The sequence below is a fragment of the Eleutherodactylus coqui genome, chromosome 5 (assembly GCF_035609145.1).
Source record: "Eleutherodactylus coqui strain aEleCoq1 chromosome 5, aEleCoq1.hap1, whole genome shotgun sequence".
In the NCBI taxonomy this organism is placed as follows: Eukaryota; Metazoa; Chordata; class Amphibia; order Anura; family Eleutherodactylidae; genus Eleutherodactylus; species Eleutherodactylus coqui.
The window spans coordinates 103,078,306-103,102,898 of NC_089841.1; the positions used below are offsets into that span (position 1 = coordinate 103,078,306).

The window sequence follows — 24,593 nt, forward strand, 5'->3', positions numbered from 1 at the left end:
AGTACTTGCCTCGTAGAAAATAAAAATAACGACAGTAAAAAAGGAAGCAAATGCAGATTGAATACTGATATACGGTTGTAACGACATCAGTAACATGTCCATAATACAGATCCATATTACGGACGTGTTACAATTCGCTTGTTTAAAATAGACGTTGAAAAAAAGCCATGACAATATACAAGTAAAAATGTGTAAACTGAAATAATCGCTATTCAAAAATGCTTTTTTAGGGGCAATAACCACCATCAATAAAGTATGTGTGAAGGACGCTTCTTGTGTTTTTTTTTAGAAAAGAGGGGTGTTGTCTCTGTATTTGTGTGTGTGTGTGTGTGTATATATATATACATCCAAATCAGTTTCACTTAGCCATTTAGCCTGATGAAGGGTACATAGAAGATCTGAAAACTTGCATTTACATCATGTATTTTTGATAGCCAGTATCTACAAGATTACTTGGGACTGAGAATAATCACACTATGCTCTACTGGCTAAGGCCTTGGCCTCGCTGAAAATGCGTGAACGGGCAATGTTTCATATGCGCATCGCATGAAACAATGCCCATTCACGGGAGCTGCTGCGTTTGGGGATTTCCCCAAAGCAGGGAGAATGAGCGGAGCTATAGAGGGGTTTCCCCATAGCACGAAGAGACGGAGGGGGGCGAAGTGTTAATCCCCCATTGCTCCACCCGAGGAATATCCCCATAGCGGAGACTGAGTGGGCAGGGCTTGAAAGAGTGGGCTAGGCTATAGGAATTCTCACAGAGAATCCCTATAGCAAACCATAGGGGACGGGGCTGGAGGGTGGTGCTAGAGGGGGATCCCTCCTCCCACGCTCTCGGCGGAAGCACTGTAACCCCGGCTTCGGCTCTCTTCCTGCAATAGGGAAATCCCTTAAAGCCAGAAGTACCGTTTAAATGCCCTGCTGTAAGCAGCGGGGAAGCTAATCCGTACATAGGAGTCTATGGAAACTCCTGCCGTCACGCACCGAAGATAGTGCATGTTCTATTTTTCTTAGGTGTGTGCCATTTTGCAACCTTAATTCTGTGCATATGAACACTTTTATAGGAACCCATTGGTTTTTTCAGAAACGTTCATTTCACGCTCGAAAAAAGCATGCTCGCCTGACCGAGGCCTAACACGGTAGCAAATCCCTTTTTTTGTTTTATTCAATGGAAAAAAGTACAGCAGCCAGACTTTAAAAGTTTATGAGTCACTTGAGTGGTTTTTCTACCCATTCAGTCTATGAGGTTTTTTTTTCAGGTGTATTCCCATAGATCTTCTATACAGAAAAAGTGAATAAAAATAAAAACATAACATTTAAAAAGTTGGGCTGTATTCACATGGGGCAATTGGGGTGCGATAAAAACTGCACAAAAACCTACATTAGAAAAATGAGAAGATAGTGTCATTTTGCTGATGGGGTTTTTGGTGTGGCTTTTATTGCACCCTAACCAACCCATATGAATACAGTCTTTGGGGAAAAAGTCAAGAAATTCATGACATTTTTTACAATATGAAAAAAAACCTTGGAGCATATTTATGAAAACTTTATTGTGGAGCACTATGAGCTATGAAAACTAGCTATGGGCAACATTTTTTCCCCCATTGTCTCCTGACAACATGTGCGAATAATGTAGTGAATACGCTGATTATTTGCTGCATTTTTACACAATCCCATTGTCTTTTCTGGGTGATTTTAGTCCATAAAGGCTGAGGCTGCTGAGGTGTTTGTGCGCTGCGAGACGCACAAATATGAACCCCATTCTTTTGAATGGTGTCATACACATAGGCGATGTTCTATCCCGCATCGCAGCGTCCATTGTTTTGATGGTGAGAGCTGATGATATCCTCGCCCATGGGAAGTTAACCTTAAACAGATGAACGTGTTTTGATCTCGCTACGCCGTATAAGAGAACAAAATGCAACAAGTGAATCCAATGGTTTTGTTTTCACTAGGTCTTTTCTCGGGGGTGGATACTACGCCCATGAAGAGATAAGACGTGCCCCATCTTCCCTGCACGTAGTTATTACTATGGACAGGAACAATGGCGCAGCACCTAGCTTTGCGTGTTTGATTTCAAACTCCAGCGCTATGGCACGGTATTTGAACGCCCCAAAAAAAACCCTGTCCATGTGTAACTACGCTCCGGAGCAGCAAGCATAGTTCTGCATATGGCCGTCTGAAACCACCCTTAATACGCGTTAAATAGAACACGCTACGTTCTTTTTTACGAACATATAACACGCAAAAAAAAAAATGCTAGTGTGAGGGGGTCAGTGAGAATCAATGTACTTCCATGACTCCATTCCTTGGGTAATACGCGATTAATTACGCTTGTGTGATCCCGCCCTTAGGCCTCATGCCCACGGCCGTGTCTGACTACAATGGAAGACTGCCGCGTGTTTTCCCGTGGCATTTAGAGCATGCCGCGGTTTCTTTCACGCTACGGAATTCCGCGGTAGAATTCTGCAGCGTGAACATTGAAAGGCAGAAAGCTATTAGGTTCAATAGAACCTAATAGTTGCGGGATAACGCCGCGGACTTTCGCCACCTGAAACGGGAAAGAAATCTGTATGTGGGAATTAAGCCTTAGAAATATGGACGTAATACAGTCAGAAAATACACTGGTGTGAATGGGCCTGAGGTGATACATCTAACAGACAGCTGACCACCCTGTCCCAGGTCATAATACAACTTCCCACCCTAACCACAACACACAACTATCCTGTTTGTATTGTCTTGTAAATAAAGCTGCGTTATTGAAACCTAGAAGAAAAACACTCCGTTCTTCCAGTCAGTGCGCCGCGTGACGTACGGTGAGGGGGCGGAGCTATAGTGTGAGGCGCTGCGGCCCCGCCCCCTCCTCCATAGTCAGTTTGGTGTGTGGCGCCCCCTTTACTGCCGACGGTCGGAGGTGACGGGGAGGCGGCCGGAGCGCAGACTGCAGGGTGTGCGGCCACCGGGCTGACCGGCCGCGGCTCCCGTAGCGGCAGACAGCGGCACACACCCGTTCACTTCCGGCGGCTCTCGGCGCTGCTCGGGATGTCAGCGACGTATGGCTCTGTGGGGCTGCTGACAGGAGGAGGAGAGGCGGCGACGCTGCCCACGAGTGCCCCGCTGCTGTCACAGCCCTCGGACAGCTTTCCTCCGTTGCCCCCGCTGCCGCTAGCCTTCGACGGCCTGGGGCTGGGCCCTGTGGAAGAAGCGGACTCCCTGGACGGCCCGGAGTACGAGGAGGAGGAGGTGGAGATCCCTCTCAGTGCGCCCCCTACCAACCAGTAAGTACCCCGGCGTGCTGGGCCGGTCCCCGGGCACACCCTCCTCCACACCCTGCAGTCCTGCGAAGGATGGGGGTGGTAGTGCCCCACAAAGGTGTGCCAGCCCTGCAGAGGATGGGGGTGGTAGTGCCCTCTAGAGGTGTGCCAGCCCTGCAGAGGATGGGGGTGGTAGTGCCCTCTAGAGGTGTGCCAGCCCTGCAGAGGATGGGGGTGGTAGTGCCCTCTAGAGGTGTGCCAGCTCTGTGGAGGATGGTGGTGGTAGTGCCCTCTAGAGGTGTGCCAGCCCTGCGGAGGATGGGGGTGGTAGTGCCCCATACAAAGGTGTCAGCCATGGTAGAGGGCACCACCACCCCATTATCAGCAGGGCTGGCACACCTCTAGAGGGCACTACCACCCCATCCCCGTCCTGCGGAGGATGGGGGTTGGTTTTCCCCTCTACATTGGTGCCAGCCCTGCTGAGGATGGGGGTGGTAGTGCTCCTGCAGAAGTGCCCGCCCTGTGGAGGCTGGGGGTGCCCGCCCTGTGGAGGGTGGAGGTGGTAGTGCCCTCTACAGAGATGTGCCTGCTCTGTGCCGTCTTATCAGATGGTGTTGGTAATAACATTTCACTGATCTTCCTTGGGCCGGCTGCACCCCGGTGGATTTGAATTGTGGCGTCTGGAGCGGGCGTCCGCCTCCGGATTCCGTAGCTACTCCTGCCCATAGCTGCTATGTGAAAGGGATTCTTCGTGCGCACAAACGGAAGCCAATTGCGGTTTCCGCTCATGAATGAAAAAATTGCAGCATGCTCCATTTTTGCGCGGATGGCTTCTATTGAAGTCACATGGTCCAGATTGCTCGCATGCGCAGTACGTATTTTCCCACGCTGTCGCTAGGCAATGACGCAGAATCTGTGATCAATGCTAATTGTAGATGGGCTACAGGTCAGACGACTTCCATTGACTTCACTGGAAGCCGTCGGTGCGGACACTGCACTGAAATAGGGCATGCTGCTATTCTTCCTCAGCGAGCGGAAAATCGCAATTGATTTGCGCTTGTGTCCCGGAAAAAGTGCTTTTCTGTAGTAGCTATGGGCGGTATTTGCGGCAGAATCCGGGGGTGGACACCCGCTACAGATTCCGCAATGCAAATCCATCCACGTACAGCCGGCCCGACGCTGCTGGTAGTGCGCTGTTCTGCAACACTTTTCATGTTAATTGTCTTGTCGGCTGCTACAGATGGGGCACGTGGTTTTACAGTGCTTCACCTGTGCAAGCTCCCCCGCGCCTGCACATCACAAACACCGTAGCACCGCCGTAGGAGCATACTAGTGGCGCAGCAGAGCTGCCATGTCTAGGCTGTGACTGATGTCGCCATGCTTCAGCTCCTTTAACTGGATGCTTTGGGCCGCTCTCACGCTGCCTGCCACGCTGCTCTGCGGCGTTTTACTGCAATTTTGAGCAGTGTTTTTGCACGTATGGTGCATTGTTGGACAGCGCTAATTAACACACCCCGTCACGGTGATGAGGTGCTTAAAAAGCACTAAAACGTGCAAAAATAGAACAGCACTCAAAAATTGAGGTGTTAAAAGTGCTGCATTCGAGCGCAGAGCTTCGAGGCCCCATTGAAATCAATGGGAGCGTTGTACCGCGGTTAGCGCAGCGCTCTGGACGACGCGCTGATCGTGGTGAAAAGGGGTGTGCATGAGAGCGGCCTAAGGGTGGGTGTACGTGGGAGTGCTGGTGACTCTGCACAGTGTATAAGGACGTCTGGACAGCTGCCTTGCACCAGCTTGGCCGGGCGCACAGGGTAGCAGGTAGGATGCCCTGGGGGGGCCTCGGCAATGAATGGGTCACTGCGCCCAGTAGGACATAGTGTTACTGGGTCAGCGCCAACTCTCCTTGCACTTCCCAGTCACAAGTCATGCTGAAACCAGAAGTGCAAAAATTCTATTTGTAATCACATTTTCTTCTGCAAAGTGCATCTTGTGTTTTGGTTTACTTCTGTTTTTTTAGCTCAGTTGCTAAAGTGAAAAAATCTTGGATGAGTCAACTTTCCTTTTTCTGAATAAAAAACAAAAATAGAAGTTTCTTTTAGGATGAATGCAGACGGACATAAATGCACGCAATCCTATGCAGACGGCCGTGATTTGACCGCATGAAAACTCAGGCAGTAAACAAATGGCGGCACGTCCTCTTTCTGTGCGAGTCTCGCAGAGGTCCGCACAGAAATGTCACTGCTGACGTGCCGGCTCTGCGGGAGGAGGTGAGCCGCGGATCACTGCAAGCGCACGACTCGCAACCCCGCTGCAAGAATTCTCGCAGCGGGATCTGACCGGGCTGTCTGCATTCACCCTTAGACACGTTCAGGCTTCGTATGCCTTATTCACAGAACTGCTTGAAATCTGTCGCCTACATTTACTAATTTTGGAAGCAAGAAATATAACAAAGCTTAGGCCGGCTGCACACAACCTAGTCTGATTCTGCATGCGGGAATCTGCTGCTTTTTCGGAGCGACATTGCGGACGGGCTGCGGGTCGGACGGCTTCCATTGATTCCTGTGCGGAATCCGTACAGAAATGGAGCATGCTGCAATTTAAAAAAAAAAATTCTTTACATTTTTTTTCCCTTCCTCCCGGTTGCTTTCCGCTCATGTAGAGGGAAAAGCGTTTTTGTTTTTTTTCCCATAGCATGCTATGGGCGGTATTTGCTGCGGAATCCGGAGACGGATGCCCGCTCTGGATTCTGCAATGCAAAATTGCCCGTGTGCAGTCTGCTAAGAGCACGGCTTCTGTTATGACACCCTGGTGGTCAGGAAGGGTATTGGTTCTCCTTAGGGAGAGCACCTAGAAGGTGTGAGGAGACATAAAACCATCCATGCTCCTCTGGGAAATATCCCGACCCACATCCATAGGCCTTTCACTAGCCAAGCCAGAAACCTGCTGCACACTGATGAGGGGCACTCATCCCAAAACAGCTGTCTGTGCATGGTTGGCTTTGGCTCATAATACCCAGTCATTATATCAAGGCTTGTGAAAAGGTCTGTCATTGACTTGCAGGAAGGCTGTCTTCCAATAGGTGGCGCTGTAGAGGCATTTACCCTGGTGGTTATGGATGTGCCATCTCATAGGGACCTGTTAAAGGCTGTGGTGGTTAGTCAGCACTGATGTTGCCTGCAAATAGTGTGAAAGGCTGCAGTGAAGCCACACCGCTCCCCATCCTTAGCCTCTAGCCACAGTTCATTTGATGGTAATGCAGTAAAAACTGGATCTTTTTCAGCACTTATCAGAGTTGCAGTTTAAATCTTCCTTTTTCTAGGTTTGGTCTATAATGTGTTTTAATTGACAAAAAAATGTAAACAGGTTTTGGGCCGTATTTTCTTTCCATATTGCATCCGTATAATACAGACAGCATAGACCACCATTGTTCTGCATTGGTGTATTTAGACGTGTTAAAAAAGCAATGTGACTGAAGGCCCATTTACACGGAGCGATGATCGCTCAAACGACAGTTTGAGTTACAGCTTTGAGCGATCATTTTGCATAAACTATTAACTAGCTACTAAAGAGCAATTTAATGTGTAAATGAAGCCTTAGCTGAAAGCAGTTAATAGCCCAAGGGCTCTTTTCTGCTTTTAGTTTCTTTGTTCTCCAGCGGGAAACAATGCTATCAGCACTCCCCGTGGAGAACTGATAAGGCTGAATGAAGATTTTTAGGTTGGACTGACTTGAATGATCAGCTAGCAGTGCCCGATACGTGCACAATGGCCGTGTGTTTAGGCGCAACAATTATCGCTCAAACGATCGCTTTTGAGCGATCATCGCTCCGTGTAAATGGGCCTTTATTTTGTCCACCCATTAAATTCAATAGGGTTGCATAAAAACGCAGCAATTAATCAGTTGTGCATTCCCTGCGGTTATCATGCCTGTTGTCAGGAGACAGTGGGGAGAAGTGGCATCAATTGGGCTGTCTGAACTACCTTGTCTAAGTAAGGGCAGCGGGGTACCTTGGAAAATTGTTGTAAAAAAGACCTATGCCAATAGAAATGCAGCGGTCCAATGGGTGGGCTGTACCGCATGGTTTCCTGCTGAGTTCTTTTCTAAACTCCGCCAGTGCGGAGTGGGTGACGCTGCGGCGTCCTACACAGGATGGGTGAAATCTCGTGGCATTGTCGTCCGGCATGTGCGCAAATGACAGGGCTGAATCTTCAAAGGACTAAAATCTTGCGCATGCGCCAGGAGATCACAGACCAGCGCATGCGCCATACGGCGTGCGACAGCCGGCGATGTCACAAGACTGTCCGCCCTGTGGAGGATGTCCCTGGCGGCCTCCACTTGGCTCTGGCATGGGAGGGAGGTTAGAGGGACTGTGATCCAAGAGGAGGTTACATTTCAGTATCTCCATGTTTCTGGTGGATTTTAGAGGGTTCTGGGGCAGACGAGTCAGCCAGCATGATACTACTGACACCGCTACCTCCGGTGGTCCCCATTGTAGTGAATGAGCGGCTGCCCCACGTTCTGGGGTGAGGTATGGCTGAACAGTCTAAACAGTGACAGACATGTCACTGTAATCAGTGTGGCTGTCACTACCTTGTGACAGGGGTGCAAAATGATGGTGACAGTCTATTTCACTAAACTACTGAGGTTCTCAGAAAACCTGTTTAAGGGGGGCTGTTCATGTTAATACCCTACCAAGCCCCCCTGAAAAGAAAATGCTGGTGCAAATACCAAATTAAAAAAATCATCTAAATCAACTTGATAGGATATACAGTAAGACTGCTAGAGCTTTTCAATAGATTCTGCAGCATGGCCTTCAAGGGGTTAATTGTTATGGTGCCACAATCATCAGCTGATGCCAGCCACTGCGGGTCGTTTACACTCGAGGCGGTCATGATGCAGCATATGTTGTGACTTTGTAGAAGGCTGGCTGCAGTAGAGCCGTACCAGAACAGTTGTTGCATGCCAACCTGTAAGTAGCAGAGACTCCCTGTGACCGTATGCAGGCATACAAGCAGGTATGGTTTCCGCGCGGAGTGCAGGCTATCGTGTTGGTCTGGAGAAATGTGAACACACGTCTAACATTTCATTTGGCGTCTCGCGTTGATGCCATTACACACAGCACTTGTGCTCCTGCAGGAAATGTGGCTTTTGTATTGCTGCCGGCAGGATGTGGTTTCTACCTCAAATTACCAGCAGCCCTTATTACATGCGCTCCTCCGTGTACTTCATCGCCCGCAAGTAATGGCCCCGTGTCCTTACTGATTTACACTTCTAGACGCTACATTACAACACAGGACATTTCTGCACACGGGTCACAAAGAAACATTGTTTCAGTAATAAGCCTTCTAATAACAAGGAAATGGGAATCTATTACATTGGGGAACAAAAACATTTTTTTCCGTGGTGCCTGGAATTTTAGACCTTATTCTGGGGTTTTGTGTGCCGCTGATTCCGAAAATACCATCTATTGCGTTCTAGGAGCTTTCGTTTTTGAGATGTCATTTACTGTTTTTATGATTACTTTATTTTCCGGCCAGCATTTGCTTACTATTAGTACATATGATACATATCGCCACCTTTGCACATCACACTTGGGTTGATGAAACAATGTGTGAAGACATTGAAGAGAGATGGAGCGTGTTTCGGCTACAAACATTTCCTGTGACGAGCCTGGAGAAGCTAAAAGCTGGTAGATTCGCTGGACCACAAATCCAGGAACTCATGAAAGACCGGCGTTTGCAGGATTCAGTGGATAGCTTTGAGGCGCATACGTGGTCGTTGTTTGCATGTAAAGCATTTACTTCGGTACTATGAGGCCGTAAACCCCGGGGAACTTGTGGAGAATATACTCATGTCTTTGTGAACACTTGGGTGTAACATGAGCCTCAGATTGCTGGACCTGCAGTCATTTTGGATGGATTTCCAGATTGTCTTGGTGATGTAAATGATGAACAGGTGAACGATTTCCCCAGGAAATAAGGACTGTGGAAGAACAGGATTGCAGATGATGAGATACGCACATGATGGCGGACTATTGGTGACTCTGGAAGAACAGGACTGCAGACGATGGGATACACATATGATGGCGGACTACTGGTGGCTCTAGAAGAACAGGACTGCGGATGATGGGATACACATATGATGGCGGACTACTGGTGGCTCTAGAAGAACAGGACTGCGGATGATGGGATACACATATGATGGCGGACTACTGGTGACTCTAGAAGAACAGGACTGCAGACGATGGGATACACATATGATGGTGGAGTACTGGTGAGTCTGGAAGAACAGGACTGCAGACGATGGGATACACATATGATGGCGGACTACTGGTGGCTCTAGAAGAACAGGACTTCGGATGATGGGATACACATATGATGGCTTACTACTGGTGACCATGGAAGAACAGGCCTGCAGACGATGGGATACACATATGATGGCGGACTACTGGTGACCGTGGCAGAACAGGACTGCGGATGATGGGATACACATATGATGGCGGACTACTGGTGACCGTGGCAGAACAGGACTGTGGATGATGGGATACATATATGATGGTTGACTACTGGTGACTCTAGAAGAACAGGACTGCGGATGATGGGGATACACATATGATGGCGGACTACTGGTGACCGTGGCAGAACAGGACTGTGGATGATGGGATACATATATGATGGTTGACTACTGGTGACTCTAGAAGAACAGGACTGCGGATGATGGGGATACACATATGATGGCGGACTACTGGTGAAACATCCAGTGTAAATATCCTGGAATATCTCATTGCAGGAAATTACAAACATGTAGATTCATCCACATGTATCAATGAAGATACTTGTTTTATTCGTGTTCGAGGCTTCTTAGGATCTCTGTACCTTCAGCTTTTGACTGGCAGTCGCTATATGTATAATACAGTATGTGTATATGTTTATATGGACATATGTCATATCCTAATAAGCAGACCAGATGGAGAAAACTAATGCCATTTTCAGAATCTATGACCCCAAAAAAGTTCTAACATCTCAGTCACCAAAATTTGTGTTCCCCAGTGTTAGAGGATATCTTTATCTTGAGCTCTGGTTCTACATTCTTTTCTATAGTAAGTAGATGGCAATACACATCCTATAGATAACAGCGATTCCCCCACTATAATGTCCACTGTTTAAGTGGGGACGGGAGTACAGCTCTGTGCGGACAGCGGTTCAGCCCTAGATCGGGTTATAGGGCTCCGCTCACTTGACCGTAACCAAAGCGGTGATGTTCTGCGTGCAGAGGGCTATGCGTTGTGTGCCTTCACCTGTATAGGAAGGTGCATCCAGCGGTCTGTATTAAGGACCTCTGCAAGTAACCGGACAACACGGGACACTTAATTACAGTTTACTGTGCATTATGTACGTAACTGTATGTGCCATTCTCCAAGGTATACATCTGGAGATCTCTGCATTCAAGCCTTCAGTCGAAGGTATATAGTGCAATCTGTATAGCCGAAGCCACTTCTGAGGGAACAACTGATCGAACGTGTTGAAATCCAACATGTCTGACCTTTCTTTCAATATTTACTGTTGCTGTTGTATTATGTATGTTCCCCTATACACATTAGATTGTCATACATCCCACCGACATCAGCGAGTTTGACTAATATGTAGGTCTGCTATTAAATGGACACTAACTTTTCTCACAACTTCTGCTCCTCCAACAGCCTGTGTATCATCAGTCTTGTAATATGCTTTCATTGTGAAATTGATATTAGCCCCATCCCTTGGGAACAAACGGCCGGAGATGTGGGGCACTACCTGCCTGGAAGTCTGGATCAGCGCTGCAGTGTGTAGTGCGCTGATAGGCCAGGACACTGCGGTGCAACTAAGCATACTGCTGATTGGCCAGGTCTCAGCCAATCGGCACTCTGCTTGTATATAGTACTATGTCCCAGCTTATCGGTGCATATTTATGGGGGGTGGCTGGTGGTACTATAGGGGGGCTGCAGAGGACAAGGGTGGGAATCTGGAGAGGACGGCTACAACCTACAGAGGTGATGACTGAGGGGTGAGTAATACATGGGTGGCTTTGATTAGTTCCCTTCCTTCCTGTGAATATTACTTTTGAACCTCTTACATGTAGTAAGTGCTTGCACACTGATGGAGCGTTCTCAGTGTTTTCACCCTCTGCGGATTCCGCCTGGAGGTTCCATCACAGCTGCTTTGTGAGGAGCCACCGAATAGAAATTAAGGAACGAGGTGAAAAATTGTTGATACTCTCCCTTATTCCTTAAAGGGAACTTGTCAGCACCTTCAGGGCCACAGAACTCCCAGACAGCTGTCGTACAGCTGGGTTTAACCCTTTCCAATCCACTCTGACGTCTAAAGACATTGTGATTTGAAGGCTGTACAGCTCTGATGTCAGAAGACGTCCAGGCAGGGTATTCTTACTGTAGATTACTGGCTGCTCTGTTGTGCCTCTCTGGCATGTCACATACCGGAGTACTGGCACGAGCCAGCAGATGGCGCCATTGTATTATGGCAGAAAGAGAAAGCCCCCTAGGAAACCCTGAATCCAAAATTGGATTGCAAATGGTGAACTTTCTAAAGATGCCCCTGTGACAAGCGGCTTCTCAGCATTATCTAGGAAAGGTAGGTATAACTTAACAGACTGCCTTCCAGTGGTATACAGTGAAGCAAGGTGTTTTGTCTTCAGCTGCATACGCCATGCGCCCCATAGCCATGGAGAAGAGTCCTGGACTTCTCTCCAGTAAGTTAGACCTCTCTTTTCTAGATGACACTGAGAAGCTGCTTGTCACACGGGTATCTTTAGAAGGTCCAACCCAGCTCTATGATGGTAGGTTGGGGGTTTAGTGGCCTCACAGCTGCTTCGTGCCTTTTTAGCCCTTTCCAGACCAGTTTCCCTGCTGCTCGCACACTCCCCAGCTCTGATTAATTTTGGGTGGGAAAGCACATTGTGGATTCCTCCGAATTTCTAATCAGAAACACACAACGATGTGGTGGTTTCATTAGCATTAAATGTGAGTTCTGAGTGTTTCACATCGGGAGGATCATTTGTAGCAATCCTGTAAAGTGTATTGATATAGCATTTATAGAATAACTCCATTCATTTCTAATGATGGAGCCTGCAGGACAGCGCTGTTCTGTAGATCTATATTACATTGTGTGGGACAGCGCTGCGGAGATCCATCCTGCATTGGGTTAGAGGTGTGTTGGACGAGGTGTGACACTGGATTGCAAAGGGTTAATATGTACTGATCAGAATTGTCCAAAACAACTCAGATCAGTGTATTTTAGGGAATGCATGCATTTCTCTTATGGAAAAATGTTTGAATATTCTTTTAGCTTGGTTAGCAAATAAACAAGAAAATCAAGATTAAAATTGAGCTTCGCAAAAATTCTGGAAAATTAAAAATTGAGATTTTAATTTTAGGCTGAATTGCCCAGCCTTAGCTGGGAAAGGCTAGACTTCTCTTCTGCCGTCCCAGGAAACACTTGATTGGCTCCTGCGACCCTGGTGCCAGCTTCCCGTGTGTACATACCGTGGAAGACCACTGCAGTGTCCCCGTCATGAACTGGCATCACGGTGCCCAGGCTGTGCGTGCTGATGCCAGGAGTTCGGACGGCGATGCTGCAGTGGTCGTCTGACTTCTGCTGGACATACACACCGGGCGCTGGATCAGTTGTGTCCTGGAACAAAAGAGAGGAGAGGAGAGTTTTAGTATTTTACGCTAGGCCCAGCTGTTAGAATTTTTTTGCAGTAGTTATAAAATCCCCTTTTTAATTGTTTTTTTTTTTGCCACTGAAAATCCAGTTTAAAGTGGCTGCCACTAGGGGTCTCCCTTCCAGCACCTCTGCAATCAACTGTATGTCCATAGACGCTTGGCTTCTCTAGTAACAGGGATGTGTTCTGGTTACATGAGGGGTGGGCATGCATGGGAAGTCCTGGCCAGTACCGTACTGGCAGAATGACCGGCTTAGGACCCCCCTCACCTGTAAGTGGTTGCAAACAGCAGGGCAACAGAAAAATAGGAAAATGTACATGGCAATCTGACCTGATAGCGCTCATACTGGGTGCAAACAGCAGCCAACGAAGACTTGGGCTGCTTTTGAGAACTCGGATACATTTTAAGGGTATACCTGCATGGGGCGGGTATGCCGCGAGTTTTCTGGAATGGATTTGCTTGTGGAAAATCAGTTGTACATTGCAAAAAAAGAAAACCTGAAGTTCACACATGCGCACACAGTGAAAACACTGTTGGTTTCACTCACCGAAATTGCATTAGTCTATGTGACTATGCCCTAAGGCCTTCACGCTGGCATATTTGTGCATTCAAAAATTTGCGCAATACGCAAAGAATGGAACCCATTGATTTCAGTGGCGTTGTTTACATGCGCATATTTTTTCCTCGCATTTCAGTCGTACAAAAAAACCCTGCGGCATGCCGTACGTCTCTGTGCATTTGCACACCTAAAAGTCCCCATAGAAGTCAATGGGGGGGTGAAAATGCGCCCTCAATACGCTGGTTGATGCGTGATACGCTTCGCAATTCCGCTGGGGATAGAACACATCTGGAACTCCGACTAATTAACCATTTCAATCGGTGCGTCTGTTTGCCACGTGCAAATGAATATGCCTTGTCGGCGGAAATAGTAGAGTAAAATACGCTGATGCGCACGCAAGAAAACCATTGTTCGGTCCGCACATACGCGTACGCTCGTGTTAAGGGGACAAGGGCTGCAATCACAGCCCTTTAACTCTGTTTGAAAAATTGGACGCCGGTTTCAGTGGAAAATCTGCATGGATTTCCGCGGTGGATACGGCTGCTGCGGATCGGCACGTCTCCCGCATCGGGCTCATCGGTCCTCGGTATGGGGGGATATTCTGTAAGAGCGCTGCTGTGTGATACAACGCTGGCAGCTCAAAGCTTCTATCTTACTTAAAACATTTGCACTTCTACGTATATCCTGTTTTTTTGAAAATGTGTACAGTGAGGGGTTTCCTGAGGATATTGAGTTCATGCTTTTCTTTCTGCTAATTGCTGAATACTGCTGAATGAACTAGTAGCCCTGAAATCAGTTTGGCGCAATCCCATTGTTCCAGCTGGGGCTTTCTCTTTTATGTCATTGGTCGGTCAGTTGGGTTATACAGCAATATGGTGCCCGAGCCAAGTTGGTGCAAAACACCTTAGTGTGAAAGGTTCCTGCTATCGGCTTGGGTCTTACTGGTCCCGTCCTGCAGAACCTCTTTCTTAAAGGGGATTCCTATTTGATATGCCAAACAATATCTGGTTCATGAGGTCCAACATCTGGTACCTATTATAGAAGGGGCTGTGGTTGTACTTGGTTATGGGAGATGGGGATCAGATAAGACCTTTCTGGCATATCAGATGCTATTGCTTTAACCGCTAAGTACTGAAGCCTGTTTGCGCCTTAATGACTCATTTTTCATTGTTGAGATTATATAAATTATAATTTTTTATTTTTTTTTTTACTGGTCACATTCCTAAAAGCCGTAACGTAAACTTTTCTGTTGACCTAGCCATGTGAGGGCTTTTTTTTTTTTTTTTTTTGCGGGATAAGTTGTGTTTTCCAATGGCATTATGTTGGTGTTTAAAGTATTGTATAACTTTATTTCTCCCCAATGTCCACAAAAAAAAAAAAAAAAAGATTCCCCACACTTGTTGGATTTCATTTTTATGGTGTCTCATCTGCTTCGGGGATACACTAACCTGCTCCGTTCTGGAAGCAGAAAGGGGAATCCCTGTGGTCAGATGGCTCCATCTCATCTATAATGGGGTCGGCTAGGTTTCCACTAAGCCGCTCAGCTTTTAAATGAAAGAAAGAGGCTCGAGTCAGATCTGCGGTGGAAATGAGCGCTGAACCTCCGACACTGATGTGAACGAGGCGCCAGACACTTATCAGTGTGCTGAATACCAGGGGTCACATGACTGACTGCTATTACTATGGACAGCCCATGGACTATACCATTCTACTGTGCGCATAGGGGCCACCACACTGGTATAAGGAAGGGGTAAGAGCAGAATTTTAAATCCATGTCCCTTACAAAACTGTGTAATTCCTATTCCAGAACTACATAGAAACTAGAGAGCGGACAGCCCCTTTAAGTGGACATGCAGGTGTTGTGGCTAGTAGCCTCCCCGGTACTATCCCGGGAGAGCGTTGTGTTGTGGCTAGTAGCCCCTCTGGTACTGGCTCGGGGGAGTGTTGTGTTGTGGCTAGTCACCTCCCCGGTACTGGCCAGGGGGGAGCGTTGTGTTGTGGCTAGTCACCTCCCCGGTACTGGCCAGGGGGGAGCATTGTGTTGTGGCTAGTCACCTCCCCGGTACTGGCCAGGGGGGAGCGTTGTGTTGTGGCTAGTCACCTCCCCGGTACTGGCCAGGGGGGAGCGTTGTGTTGTGGCTAGTCACCTCCCCGGTACTGGCCAGGGGGGAGCGTTGTGTTGTGGCTAGTCACCTCCCCGGTACTGGCCAGGGGGGAGCGTTGTGTTGTGGCTAGTCACCTCCCCGGTACTGGCCGGGGGGGAGCGTTGTGTTGTGGCTAGTCACCTCCCCGGTACTGGCCGGGGGGGAGCGTTGTGTTGTGGCTAGCAGCCTCCCCGGTACTGGCCGAGGGGGAGCGTTGTGTTGTGGCTAGCAGCCTCCCCGGTACTGGCCGGGGGGGAGCGATGTGTTGTGGCTAGCAGCCTCCCCGGTACTGGCCGGGGGGGAAAACGATGTGTTGTGGCTAGCAGCCTCCCCGGTACTGGCCGGGGGGGGAAAACGATGTGTTGTGGCTAGCAGCCACCCCGGTACTGGCCGGGGGGGGAAAACGATGTGTTGTGGCTAGCAGCCACCCCGGTACTGGCCGGGGGGGAAAACGATGTGTTGTGGCTAGCAGCCACCCCGGTACTGGCCGGGGGGGGAAAACGATGTGTTGTGGCTAGCAGCCACCCCGATACTGGCCGGGGGGGGAAAACGATGTGTTGTGGCTAGCAGCCACCCCGATACTGGCCGGGGGGGGAAAACGATGTGTTGTGGCTAGCAGCCACCCCGGTACTGGCCGGGGGGGGGGGAAACGATGTGTTGTGGCTAGCAGCCACCCCGGTACTGGCCGGGGGGGAAAACGATGTGTTGTGGCTAGCAGCCACCCCGGTACTGGCCGGGGGGGAAAACGATGTGTTGTGGCTAGCAGCCTCCCCGGTACTGGCCGGGGGGGAAAACGATGTGTTGTGGCTAGCAGCCACCCCGGTACTGGCCGGGGGGGGAAAACGATGTGTTGTGGCTAGCAGCCACCCCGGTACTGGCCGGGGGGGAAAACGATGTGTTGTGGCTAGCAGCCACCCCGGTACTGGCCGGGGGGGGAAAACGATGTGTTGTGGCTAGCAGCCTCCCCGGTACTGGCCGGGGGGGGAAAACGATGTGTTGTGGCTAGCAGCCTCCCCGGTACTGGCCGGGGGGGAAAACGATGTGTTGTGGCTAGCAGCCTCCCCGGTACTGGCCGGGGGGGGAAAACGATGTGTTGTGGCTAGCAGCCTCCCCGGTACTGGCCGGGGGGGAAGGGGGGGGAGCGTTGTGTTGTGGCTAGCAGTCTCCTCGGTACTGGCCGGGGGGGAAGGGGGGGGGAGCGTTGTGTTGTGGCTAGCAGTCTCCTCGGTACTGGCCGGGGGGGAAGGGGGGGGGGGGGAGCGTTGTGTTGTGGCTAGCAGTCTCCTCGGTACTGGCCGGGGGGGGGGGGGGGGGAGCTTGGGGGTGTTGTGTTGCTTCTCATGGAAGGGAAGAGTTATTAAGGCTTTGAATAAGCCTTGTTTGTTTCTAGAACAGTCATGTGAGTCACAATAATAAAGGATCATGTAGAAGGAAGCCCCCATAACATCTGTATAGTCCGTTCTGATGATCACCGCTGTGTTTTTTTTTTGCTAAAAATAGATGTGCATTTTGGTGTAAATGAACGTAGTTTTTGCTTCTAGCTGCGGTTAGAGCTGCGGCCCTCTGTCACTGTCACATTTGGAGCTGCTGTTCACTGCTGACATGATCCTCTGGCAGGAATAGTCGGCACGGCTTTGTCACTTCCTGTCACACTTCCAGTTTTCACTGACACGGGGATTACGGCCAGCAGCTGCTGTACTTGGACAATGTAGTCTGAGTTCTGTAATCTGCATCTGTTGTTCATTCTATTACACTGGGGGGGGGGGGCTAAAATGGGGAGAATAACCAGGAATCGTTAACCAACTAATGACATTAGATAGGGACATGTACCCCTCGCCAGCAACATGCTGGAGGATACCCCATTGTGGCCGTCCTGGTAAAAAGTAACTCCTGGGTGACCAAGCAGTCGGCCCCACCTACCGGCCCTGTGGATAAGTCAGGAGCTAGTAGAACAAAAAACGGCCTTGCTGTTGTATTATGTCCGGTGGTCGTTGCGGAGGACGGTACCTAACCTGGTGGCAGAAACCCAAAAGTCTTATTTGGCTCCTGGCACCGGAATCACAACTGTGTAACTAATCGCCAGTTGATGCCGAGCTTCATCTCAGTTGGGTCACGCTGAGTGTTACTGCTGGGGGTCTCACGTGGTATAGGAGTGGGATGTGACCCGCAGTAGCCACTGGATGGGGGTACTGATGCAGAAACCAGCGTGGTGACACAACCCCAGGACTATTCACTTGCACTGTGATAGACACCGCTATGTTGTCCGCTGTCCGAGGTTTCCATTATTTTTGGAGTGTAGAATAACTTAGACGACTGCTCTCTTCTGTACTCCAAATAAAGTATACGGAAACCTTGCAAAATGGACAACACGGTGGCGTCTGTTTTCACAGTGCAAGTAAATAGGACTACATTCACGTGGGTGAGAATCTCGCATTGCGAGGCACACAACTCGCACGAATATGAACTCCATTCTTTTGAATAGACTTATTCACATGAGCAATTTATTTATTTTGTACTGTGCTCCTTCACACAAGCTTGAGAAAGGTAGTTGTATCTACTGAAACGCGTTGCTCGAAGATCCTTGTATGTGTTTCCAATAAAAAAGGAATTTATTATCCTGGATCAGAGTCTGATATCCCTAGGAGCGCCGACAGCCACTTTTTCTTTCCTGTGGTTTGCCTGAATTAAGCCCCGGTTACCCGGTGCAGCTTATCTGGATTGTCCGGCTGCTCTCCGACGGAGGTTGGATGGATTAAAGACCTATCTTACAAGTGGACTTGGATTGTGGTGTCAGCGAGATACCTTTTGCAAGGTATTCTCGCTAGACACCAGGTGAGTTAAACACTCTATTCTGTTTTCTCTTCATGTTAAGATGATATAACATGATTTAGTAAAAAGCATCAAGGCGCCTCCTTATAATTTATTTGTGTTTTATAATTCTGTGTTTTTACTCTTGTGTCATGTGAAAATCCCGTGATTTTCTCTGCAGTGTAAAGGCGCCCTCAGAGATGCTGCGTGGATAAAAATCGCAGCATGTTCTATTTTTGAGCGTTCCCGTAAAACACATTGTTTTTAATGGGAGCTCACAGGACATTGCATGGCGCTCACATGCTGTGTGATATGCAGACAAGTGCAGTGTGACGTTTCCCATTCACGTGAAACGCGTGCCTGAGGATTGCAAATGCACAGAAACCATGCGAGGCGCTTTTGAATGAAAAACGCATCGCCGTGAAAAATACACGTTGGCAAGTGCGATATCTGGCCAAGTTTCTCGTCCCAATATCCCGCTCGCCCGTGTGAATGTCGCCTTGGTCTTCATTTCAATAGGAACTTGATTTTCGTGGAGCATTCAGTTTAGCCTGGTGGTCGGCGTAAGAGTAAATAGAAAACAAGGAGTTTTGTGAATTGACAATTGAAGTGTGTACTATCACGAATCTTTAGTCGGAAGAAGGGAAACCAGCTGGCGCCCAAAGAGAAGTCCTCGCTGTAGATGCCGTGACCGTAGCATGCAAAGTAAAAGATGGCGGATGCATCTTTGATGCTCTTTGTAGCTTCTGCGGTACGTGGGAACGGCCGATGATTTACCAGCCAATGGTGGAGCACTAGGAGGGCGTGGGAAAATAGTTGATTTGTTGTCCGACGGCCAATTGTTGCGCCTTTTTGGACGTAAGCAAGTCTGCCCCGGCAAATAATAACCCCTCCCCACCAATGGCTGAATGATTGTCATTTAAACCAAACGAAAAGCGAACAACCAAACTGTTTATGTGAACTAAAAGTAAGTGGTGAACGAATAATGAACAAAAGCACGATTGCCCGTGTTTACACGTAACGGTTATCCCTCACTTGCAGCCGTTTGAATGAATTTTGAGTGATAAACGTTACGTGTAAAAAGGCTTTAAGTCTCCTCACCCGCCTCCCGACCTTGGTGCGGGGAGGTAACGGGAGAAGAACGGTTATTTTTTGCATTCGATCATTGCTTTCATCTAATCTGTGTCAGACCTGTAATGACTATGCTGTTTACCTTGTTGTAAAGCCTTACCTTATCCTAAATGAGGGGATGGTACCAGATGTAGAGGGAGATTTAGGAAGATCTGGACCTCTGAAGAAGAGGAGATGCAACCTCATAAGCTGCTGTGGACACTTTCCCCAGCACTATTAGAAGTGTGTTCTGTAGATATGCATTTGATAGGATTTAACCCTTTCAACTTGAAGGTCTTAATGTTGTTTTGCTATGTCTTGTCAGGTGGTATCATGGGAAGCTGGACAGAACCATTGCGGAGGAGCGCCTCTACCAGGCCGGGAGGACTGGAAGCTACCTTATCAGGGAGAGCGATCGGCGGCCGGGGTCCTTCGTGCTGTCGTTTCTCAGCAAAACAAATGTTGTCACGCATTTCAGGTAGGCTGTAAGATTATTCTGTAGATCTGTATTCTGTAGAGCTCTATCTCTATCATTGCGGCCAGGTCGGCTGCTACGCTAACATCGCGGCCAGTTTGGCTGCTATTGATGTTGACTCTCTTCCTCTTGCCCCGTAAATGTGGGCTTGATGGGGATAACTTTGGTGCTCAGCTTGTATGATTGACAGGCACTTAGTTATTGCAGGTTGTCCTGTCATTTAAATACAAGCTGTTGCACTACTGTCGGTCCCAATCAGTAGACAGCAGAGCTAACTCTCTATTCTATGTGCCCCGTAAATGTGGGCCTAATGTGGATAGTTCAGTGCTCAGCTAATGGTATTGATAGGTATTTACACCAAATGCCTACTTCTTCACTAAACAGAAGCTGATGTATATAATTAGCCCCGTAAATGTGGGCGTAGTGTGGACAGTTTAGTGCTCAGCTAATGGTGCCAATAGGTATATACATCAGATGCCTATTTTATCACCAAATAAAAGCTGATGTGTATAATCACTGTCTATCCTGACTAATATAGGTGGTCCAAGTAAAATCAATAAACAGGTTCAATGTCCTAAAACAACGGACAAAAAGAAGTGAACTATATCCCAATGAATGTGGGCTGGAGCACATTAATTCAATAACATCATAAAGGTCATTGTAAACCAGACGGTTTCCATCCTGATGAAATAACACGTACATCTTATGTTATAGAAACGCGTTGATGGAATAGATGGAATAATGATGGAATAAATAGACCAAAGCTCCATTTGTAAAAAATAACCTGCTTCCAAGAATAAACATATATGGAGGTGGCTAAGCCATAACTACCTAACAAAAAATCTAGGATACCAAAAAGAGTGAAAATTGATAGACCGATTGTTACCAGCATAATAAAGGGTGCCCATACACAAAATTCATGACACCCAGTCTTATGTGGGTATAAAGAAAAAAGTGGTTGTACATCTGAAATAACACAACCATAAATCATCACTACTGTGTATTCGAACACAACACAGTGTTTTTAAAAAAAAAATTTTAATAGTAAATTTTCTTTATGTATGTACATATATGGCTCTTTTAAGTTATATAAGAATAAAAGTTAAATTTAAATTATCAGTAAAGTTCTTTTCTGTGAGGATTATTCTGTAGATTGGTGAAGAACGTGGCTTGCTGGATCTTGTGATGGTGAGAACAGAGTTCTCTGGTCATCGTAATGAAGGCAAGCTGGAGAGGGCAACGGAGATTCAGTTTGCAGCAGCATTATGGCCTCCATTTATGATTGGTTTACAGGCTGAACTAGATGGACATTGTCTTTATGTGGCCTAACATACTACCGGTATGTTATGCTGGATTCTTTATAAGTGATCCCAGTGACAGCTAAAGGAGGTCATTGTCTAAGGCTCTGCCATCAATGCATGCTACGCTATCTGTGCCAGCAAAAGTGATGGAACCCGCTGCTGATGTGGACAAAACTGAATACTTTATGCCGTTTATGATCTTTTCTTTTTTTCCCCTTTATTACAGGATTATCGCTATGTGCGGTGACTTCTACATCGGGGGGAGGCGGTTTTCATCGCTTTCAGATCTCATAGGATATTATAGTCATGTCTCTTGTTTACTTAAAGAAGAAAAACTACTTTTTCCTGTGGCCCCACCAGAGGTACGTTGGTCATAGTTTTTCAAATTTCAGCAGTCAAAATAGGCTTTCAGTGGAACCACTGCTGTCGAAGGAAGTGGGAGTATTTATGTGCTGCATCCATGCTCAGGCCAGCTTTACAATTGGTGGATGTTGATCATCTATCCCCTGATTTAAAGAGGATCTGTCATGCCCTTATGTCAGACAGCCCAGCTGCGTAGCTTTCCAGTCACAACCCCACTGACTCCAGCAATGTCTCTTCTTGGTCTACTTTATCCTATTCCCATGTACATGACTTTTTTGGATTGGGCTGCTGGTGCTGTGATTGTGTGAGGTGTCCTCACTGCTCACTAACCATCAGGTCTGATATTGCCCGTTGACAGTGAGTAGTGGGGACGACTACCTGCCACAGTTACAGATCTGATAAAGTACAGGTGTCCCATACGTTGCATGGAGTGCAGAGGCATGTATGGCCCTGAGGCTGAATTGACACAGTAGGTTAGTGAAAAACTGACACCATCGCCTGCGTTTTTGTTTTTCCCTGTGTGTGAAATTTGTTTCTGAGATAAAAACACACAATTTGCATCAGATTTACATACATGTGATTCTAATACCGTATTTCCCCCCCCAAAAAAGCGGTGTCTTATATAAATGTTTGCTCCAAAAGATGTACCAGGTCTTATTTTCAGGGGTTGTCTTATTTTTCCTGGAAGAAGAATTTACATTTATTGTTGAAGGAAAAAAAAATGGCCATTTATTATATACTGTGCAGTAGTTGTCATCACACACCAGCATAACCAGACAAACTGTGAATCCCAGCAAGAATTTCTTCTTACTACCGTTATTACCATGTACAGCAATCTATGGTACATTTACTGATCCCGATATTTATGAACACAAAGCAAGATTTATTCAATGACAGTCATGTCATCATCTTCTGAAACATCATCAGAACAATCCAAACCCTGAATTTCCTGGTGAATTTCTTGTGACTCCATTTCTTTCAGAATCATTGGCCCAAATCTCTCATGTCTAGCAATAGCACTGTCCTTACATAAGTACGTCTTGTCTTGCCTGACTCACACACAGGACCACAAAAACTAAAGGCTGTAAAGTATCTGGCTCACACACACTGTCTGGAGACTATAATGATCACTCACCGCATTTCCTGGACCACTTCTACAGCAGGGATGGTACTGCAGCTTCCGGCCACCAGGGGGAGCTCATCACAGCAGACTCGAACAGCAGGGACAGAGCTAGGTCTTACTTTTGGGGGAATCCTTATATTTAGCACTTCAGCAAAACCTCTACTAGGTTTTATTTTCTGGGGATGTCTTATTTTCAGGGAAACGCAGTAGTAAAATGCTTGAAAAACGCATCATATTCACATATAGACTGCATCACATGGCATTCTAGTACAATGTGTGTTTTATTTTTTATTTTCACTCTCCCATAAAAAATGCAAAATTCTTGCAGCAGAGTCTCGGAAAATAAGATGTTGTTTTTTTTGTTTTTGTTTTTTTTTTTTGAATTTCAGACTATTGGTCCAAGAAAAAATCACTTACGTATTAAGTCTTTGAAATTAAGGGGTTCTTTTCCCATCCGAGTTCTGTCCATCTTGCAGTTTAGACAGAACTTACGAGGGAAAATCGCCTGTGTAAATACAACTTCAGCGCACTGCAATGTTTACATGCAGAGGCGCTCAGATTGTTGGACGCTGGAGGAAGGGCATATTTTTTTTAATGTGTATGTGGAAACCCCTCTTTATTCAATTTTATACTAAATGTCTTTTCTGTAAAGTAGCGACTAAAATAGCGCATGTTCTGGTATCGTTAATAGTGCAGTTAATTTTTTTTAAATTCTTTCAAGCAAGTATTTTAGGTTGAGGATGTTTGAATGAAAGTGTTTGGCCCATAATAAAGTCAATCGTCTTTCCTAACTTTTATTTTTCTCTCTTTTAGCCAGTGGAAGACAGGAGAAGAGTACGTGCCATTCTTCCTTACACTAAAGTCCCAGAAACTGATGAAATCAGGTGTGTACAGGAAGTACCGTAATTAATGGCTAATTCTCTCTGCATATTATTTAACCCATTATTCCTTTTCAGTAATAATTCTATTTATGTCAGACTATAAAGCTCACATTTTGGCTAAAAGAATACAGTGATGGATTCTTCACGGCATGGCAGAAAATCTTGGTGGAGTTGTCAGGTCGGGGGGTGCAGAGGGCAGCCTATCTGATAGGCTCACTGCGCAGAATCACAGCATGCCACTATTTAAATCCCGCGAGCGCAGAATCGCTATGATTCTCTGCTCGTGGACATCGGCGCTGCACTTTCCATACCAACCCTATGGAAAGCTTTACAGAGTGTGATCATTGCCCGTGGACAGGCAGCCTAATTCTCAGGTTTATTGGTAAACTTTAATTTGCTCTGTTACTGATCAGGACATCGGAGATGAATGAAAATTTGAAGTAACAGCTATACTGCAGATGGAGAAACGAGAGTGATTAAAGTAACATTCCAATGTTGCTACTCGTTGGACGACTCCTGCAGCAATGTGTCCAGGCAACCAAGTTTTTCTATCGTTTTTTTTTTTGCTTTGTTCTTAATCGTTGGTTATTTTTGGAGGCAATTTTAACAAATTTAATTTTAATTAGTACAATCCAGACAACGGGAGAACAAAAAATGGTTCTGTTCATTTGAGTACAAGACATGATGCTACATTGACCAAAATGCATTTTTAGCAGTAGATTTAATACGGGTGGATGATTAGACTTTGTACCTGCACAACACCCCTGTGAAGAGCAGCTTTTGTTCTTGGGGACTTTGCATGTGCCATAAATATAGTTGATGACACATTGGTCTTAGTGTGTTTACACGGGCAA

The 24,593-nt window shown here is 47.1% G+C and overlaps 1 protein-coding gene across 1 annotated transcript in view; it reads left to right on the top strand.

The window, feature by feature from the left end:
* The first annotated feature begins 2,847 nt into the window (after positions 1-2,847).
* The window catches only part of RASA1 (RAS p21 protein activator 1), a 49,139-nt gene continuing 27,393 nt past the window's right edge, over positions 2,848-24,593 (top strand). The window contains exons 1-4 of the mRNA XM_066602965.1: positions 2,848-3,278; positions 19,922-20,074; positions 21,599-21,734; positions 23,672-23,742. Of these exons, the coding sequence (XP_066459062.1) occupies positions 3,043-3,278; positions 19,922-20,074; positions 21,599-21,734; positions 23,672-23,742 (596 nt within the window). The 5' untranslated portion in view covers positions 2,848-3,042. The remainder of the gene's footprint in view (positions 3,279-19,921; positions 20,075-21,598; positions 21,735-23,671; positions 23,743-24,593) is intronic.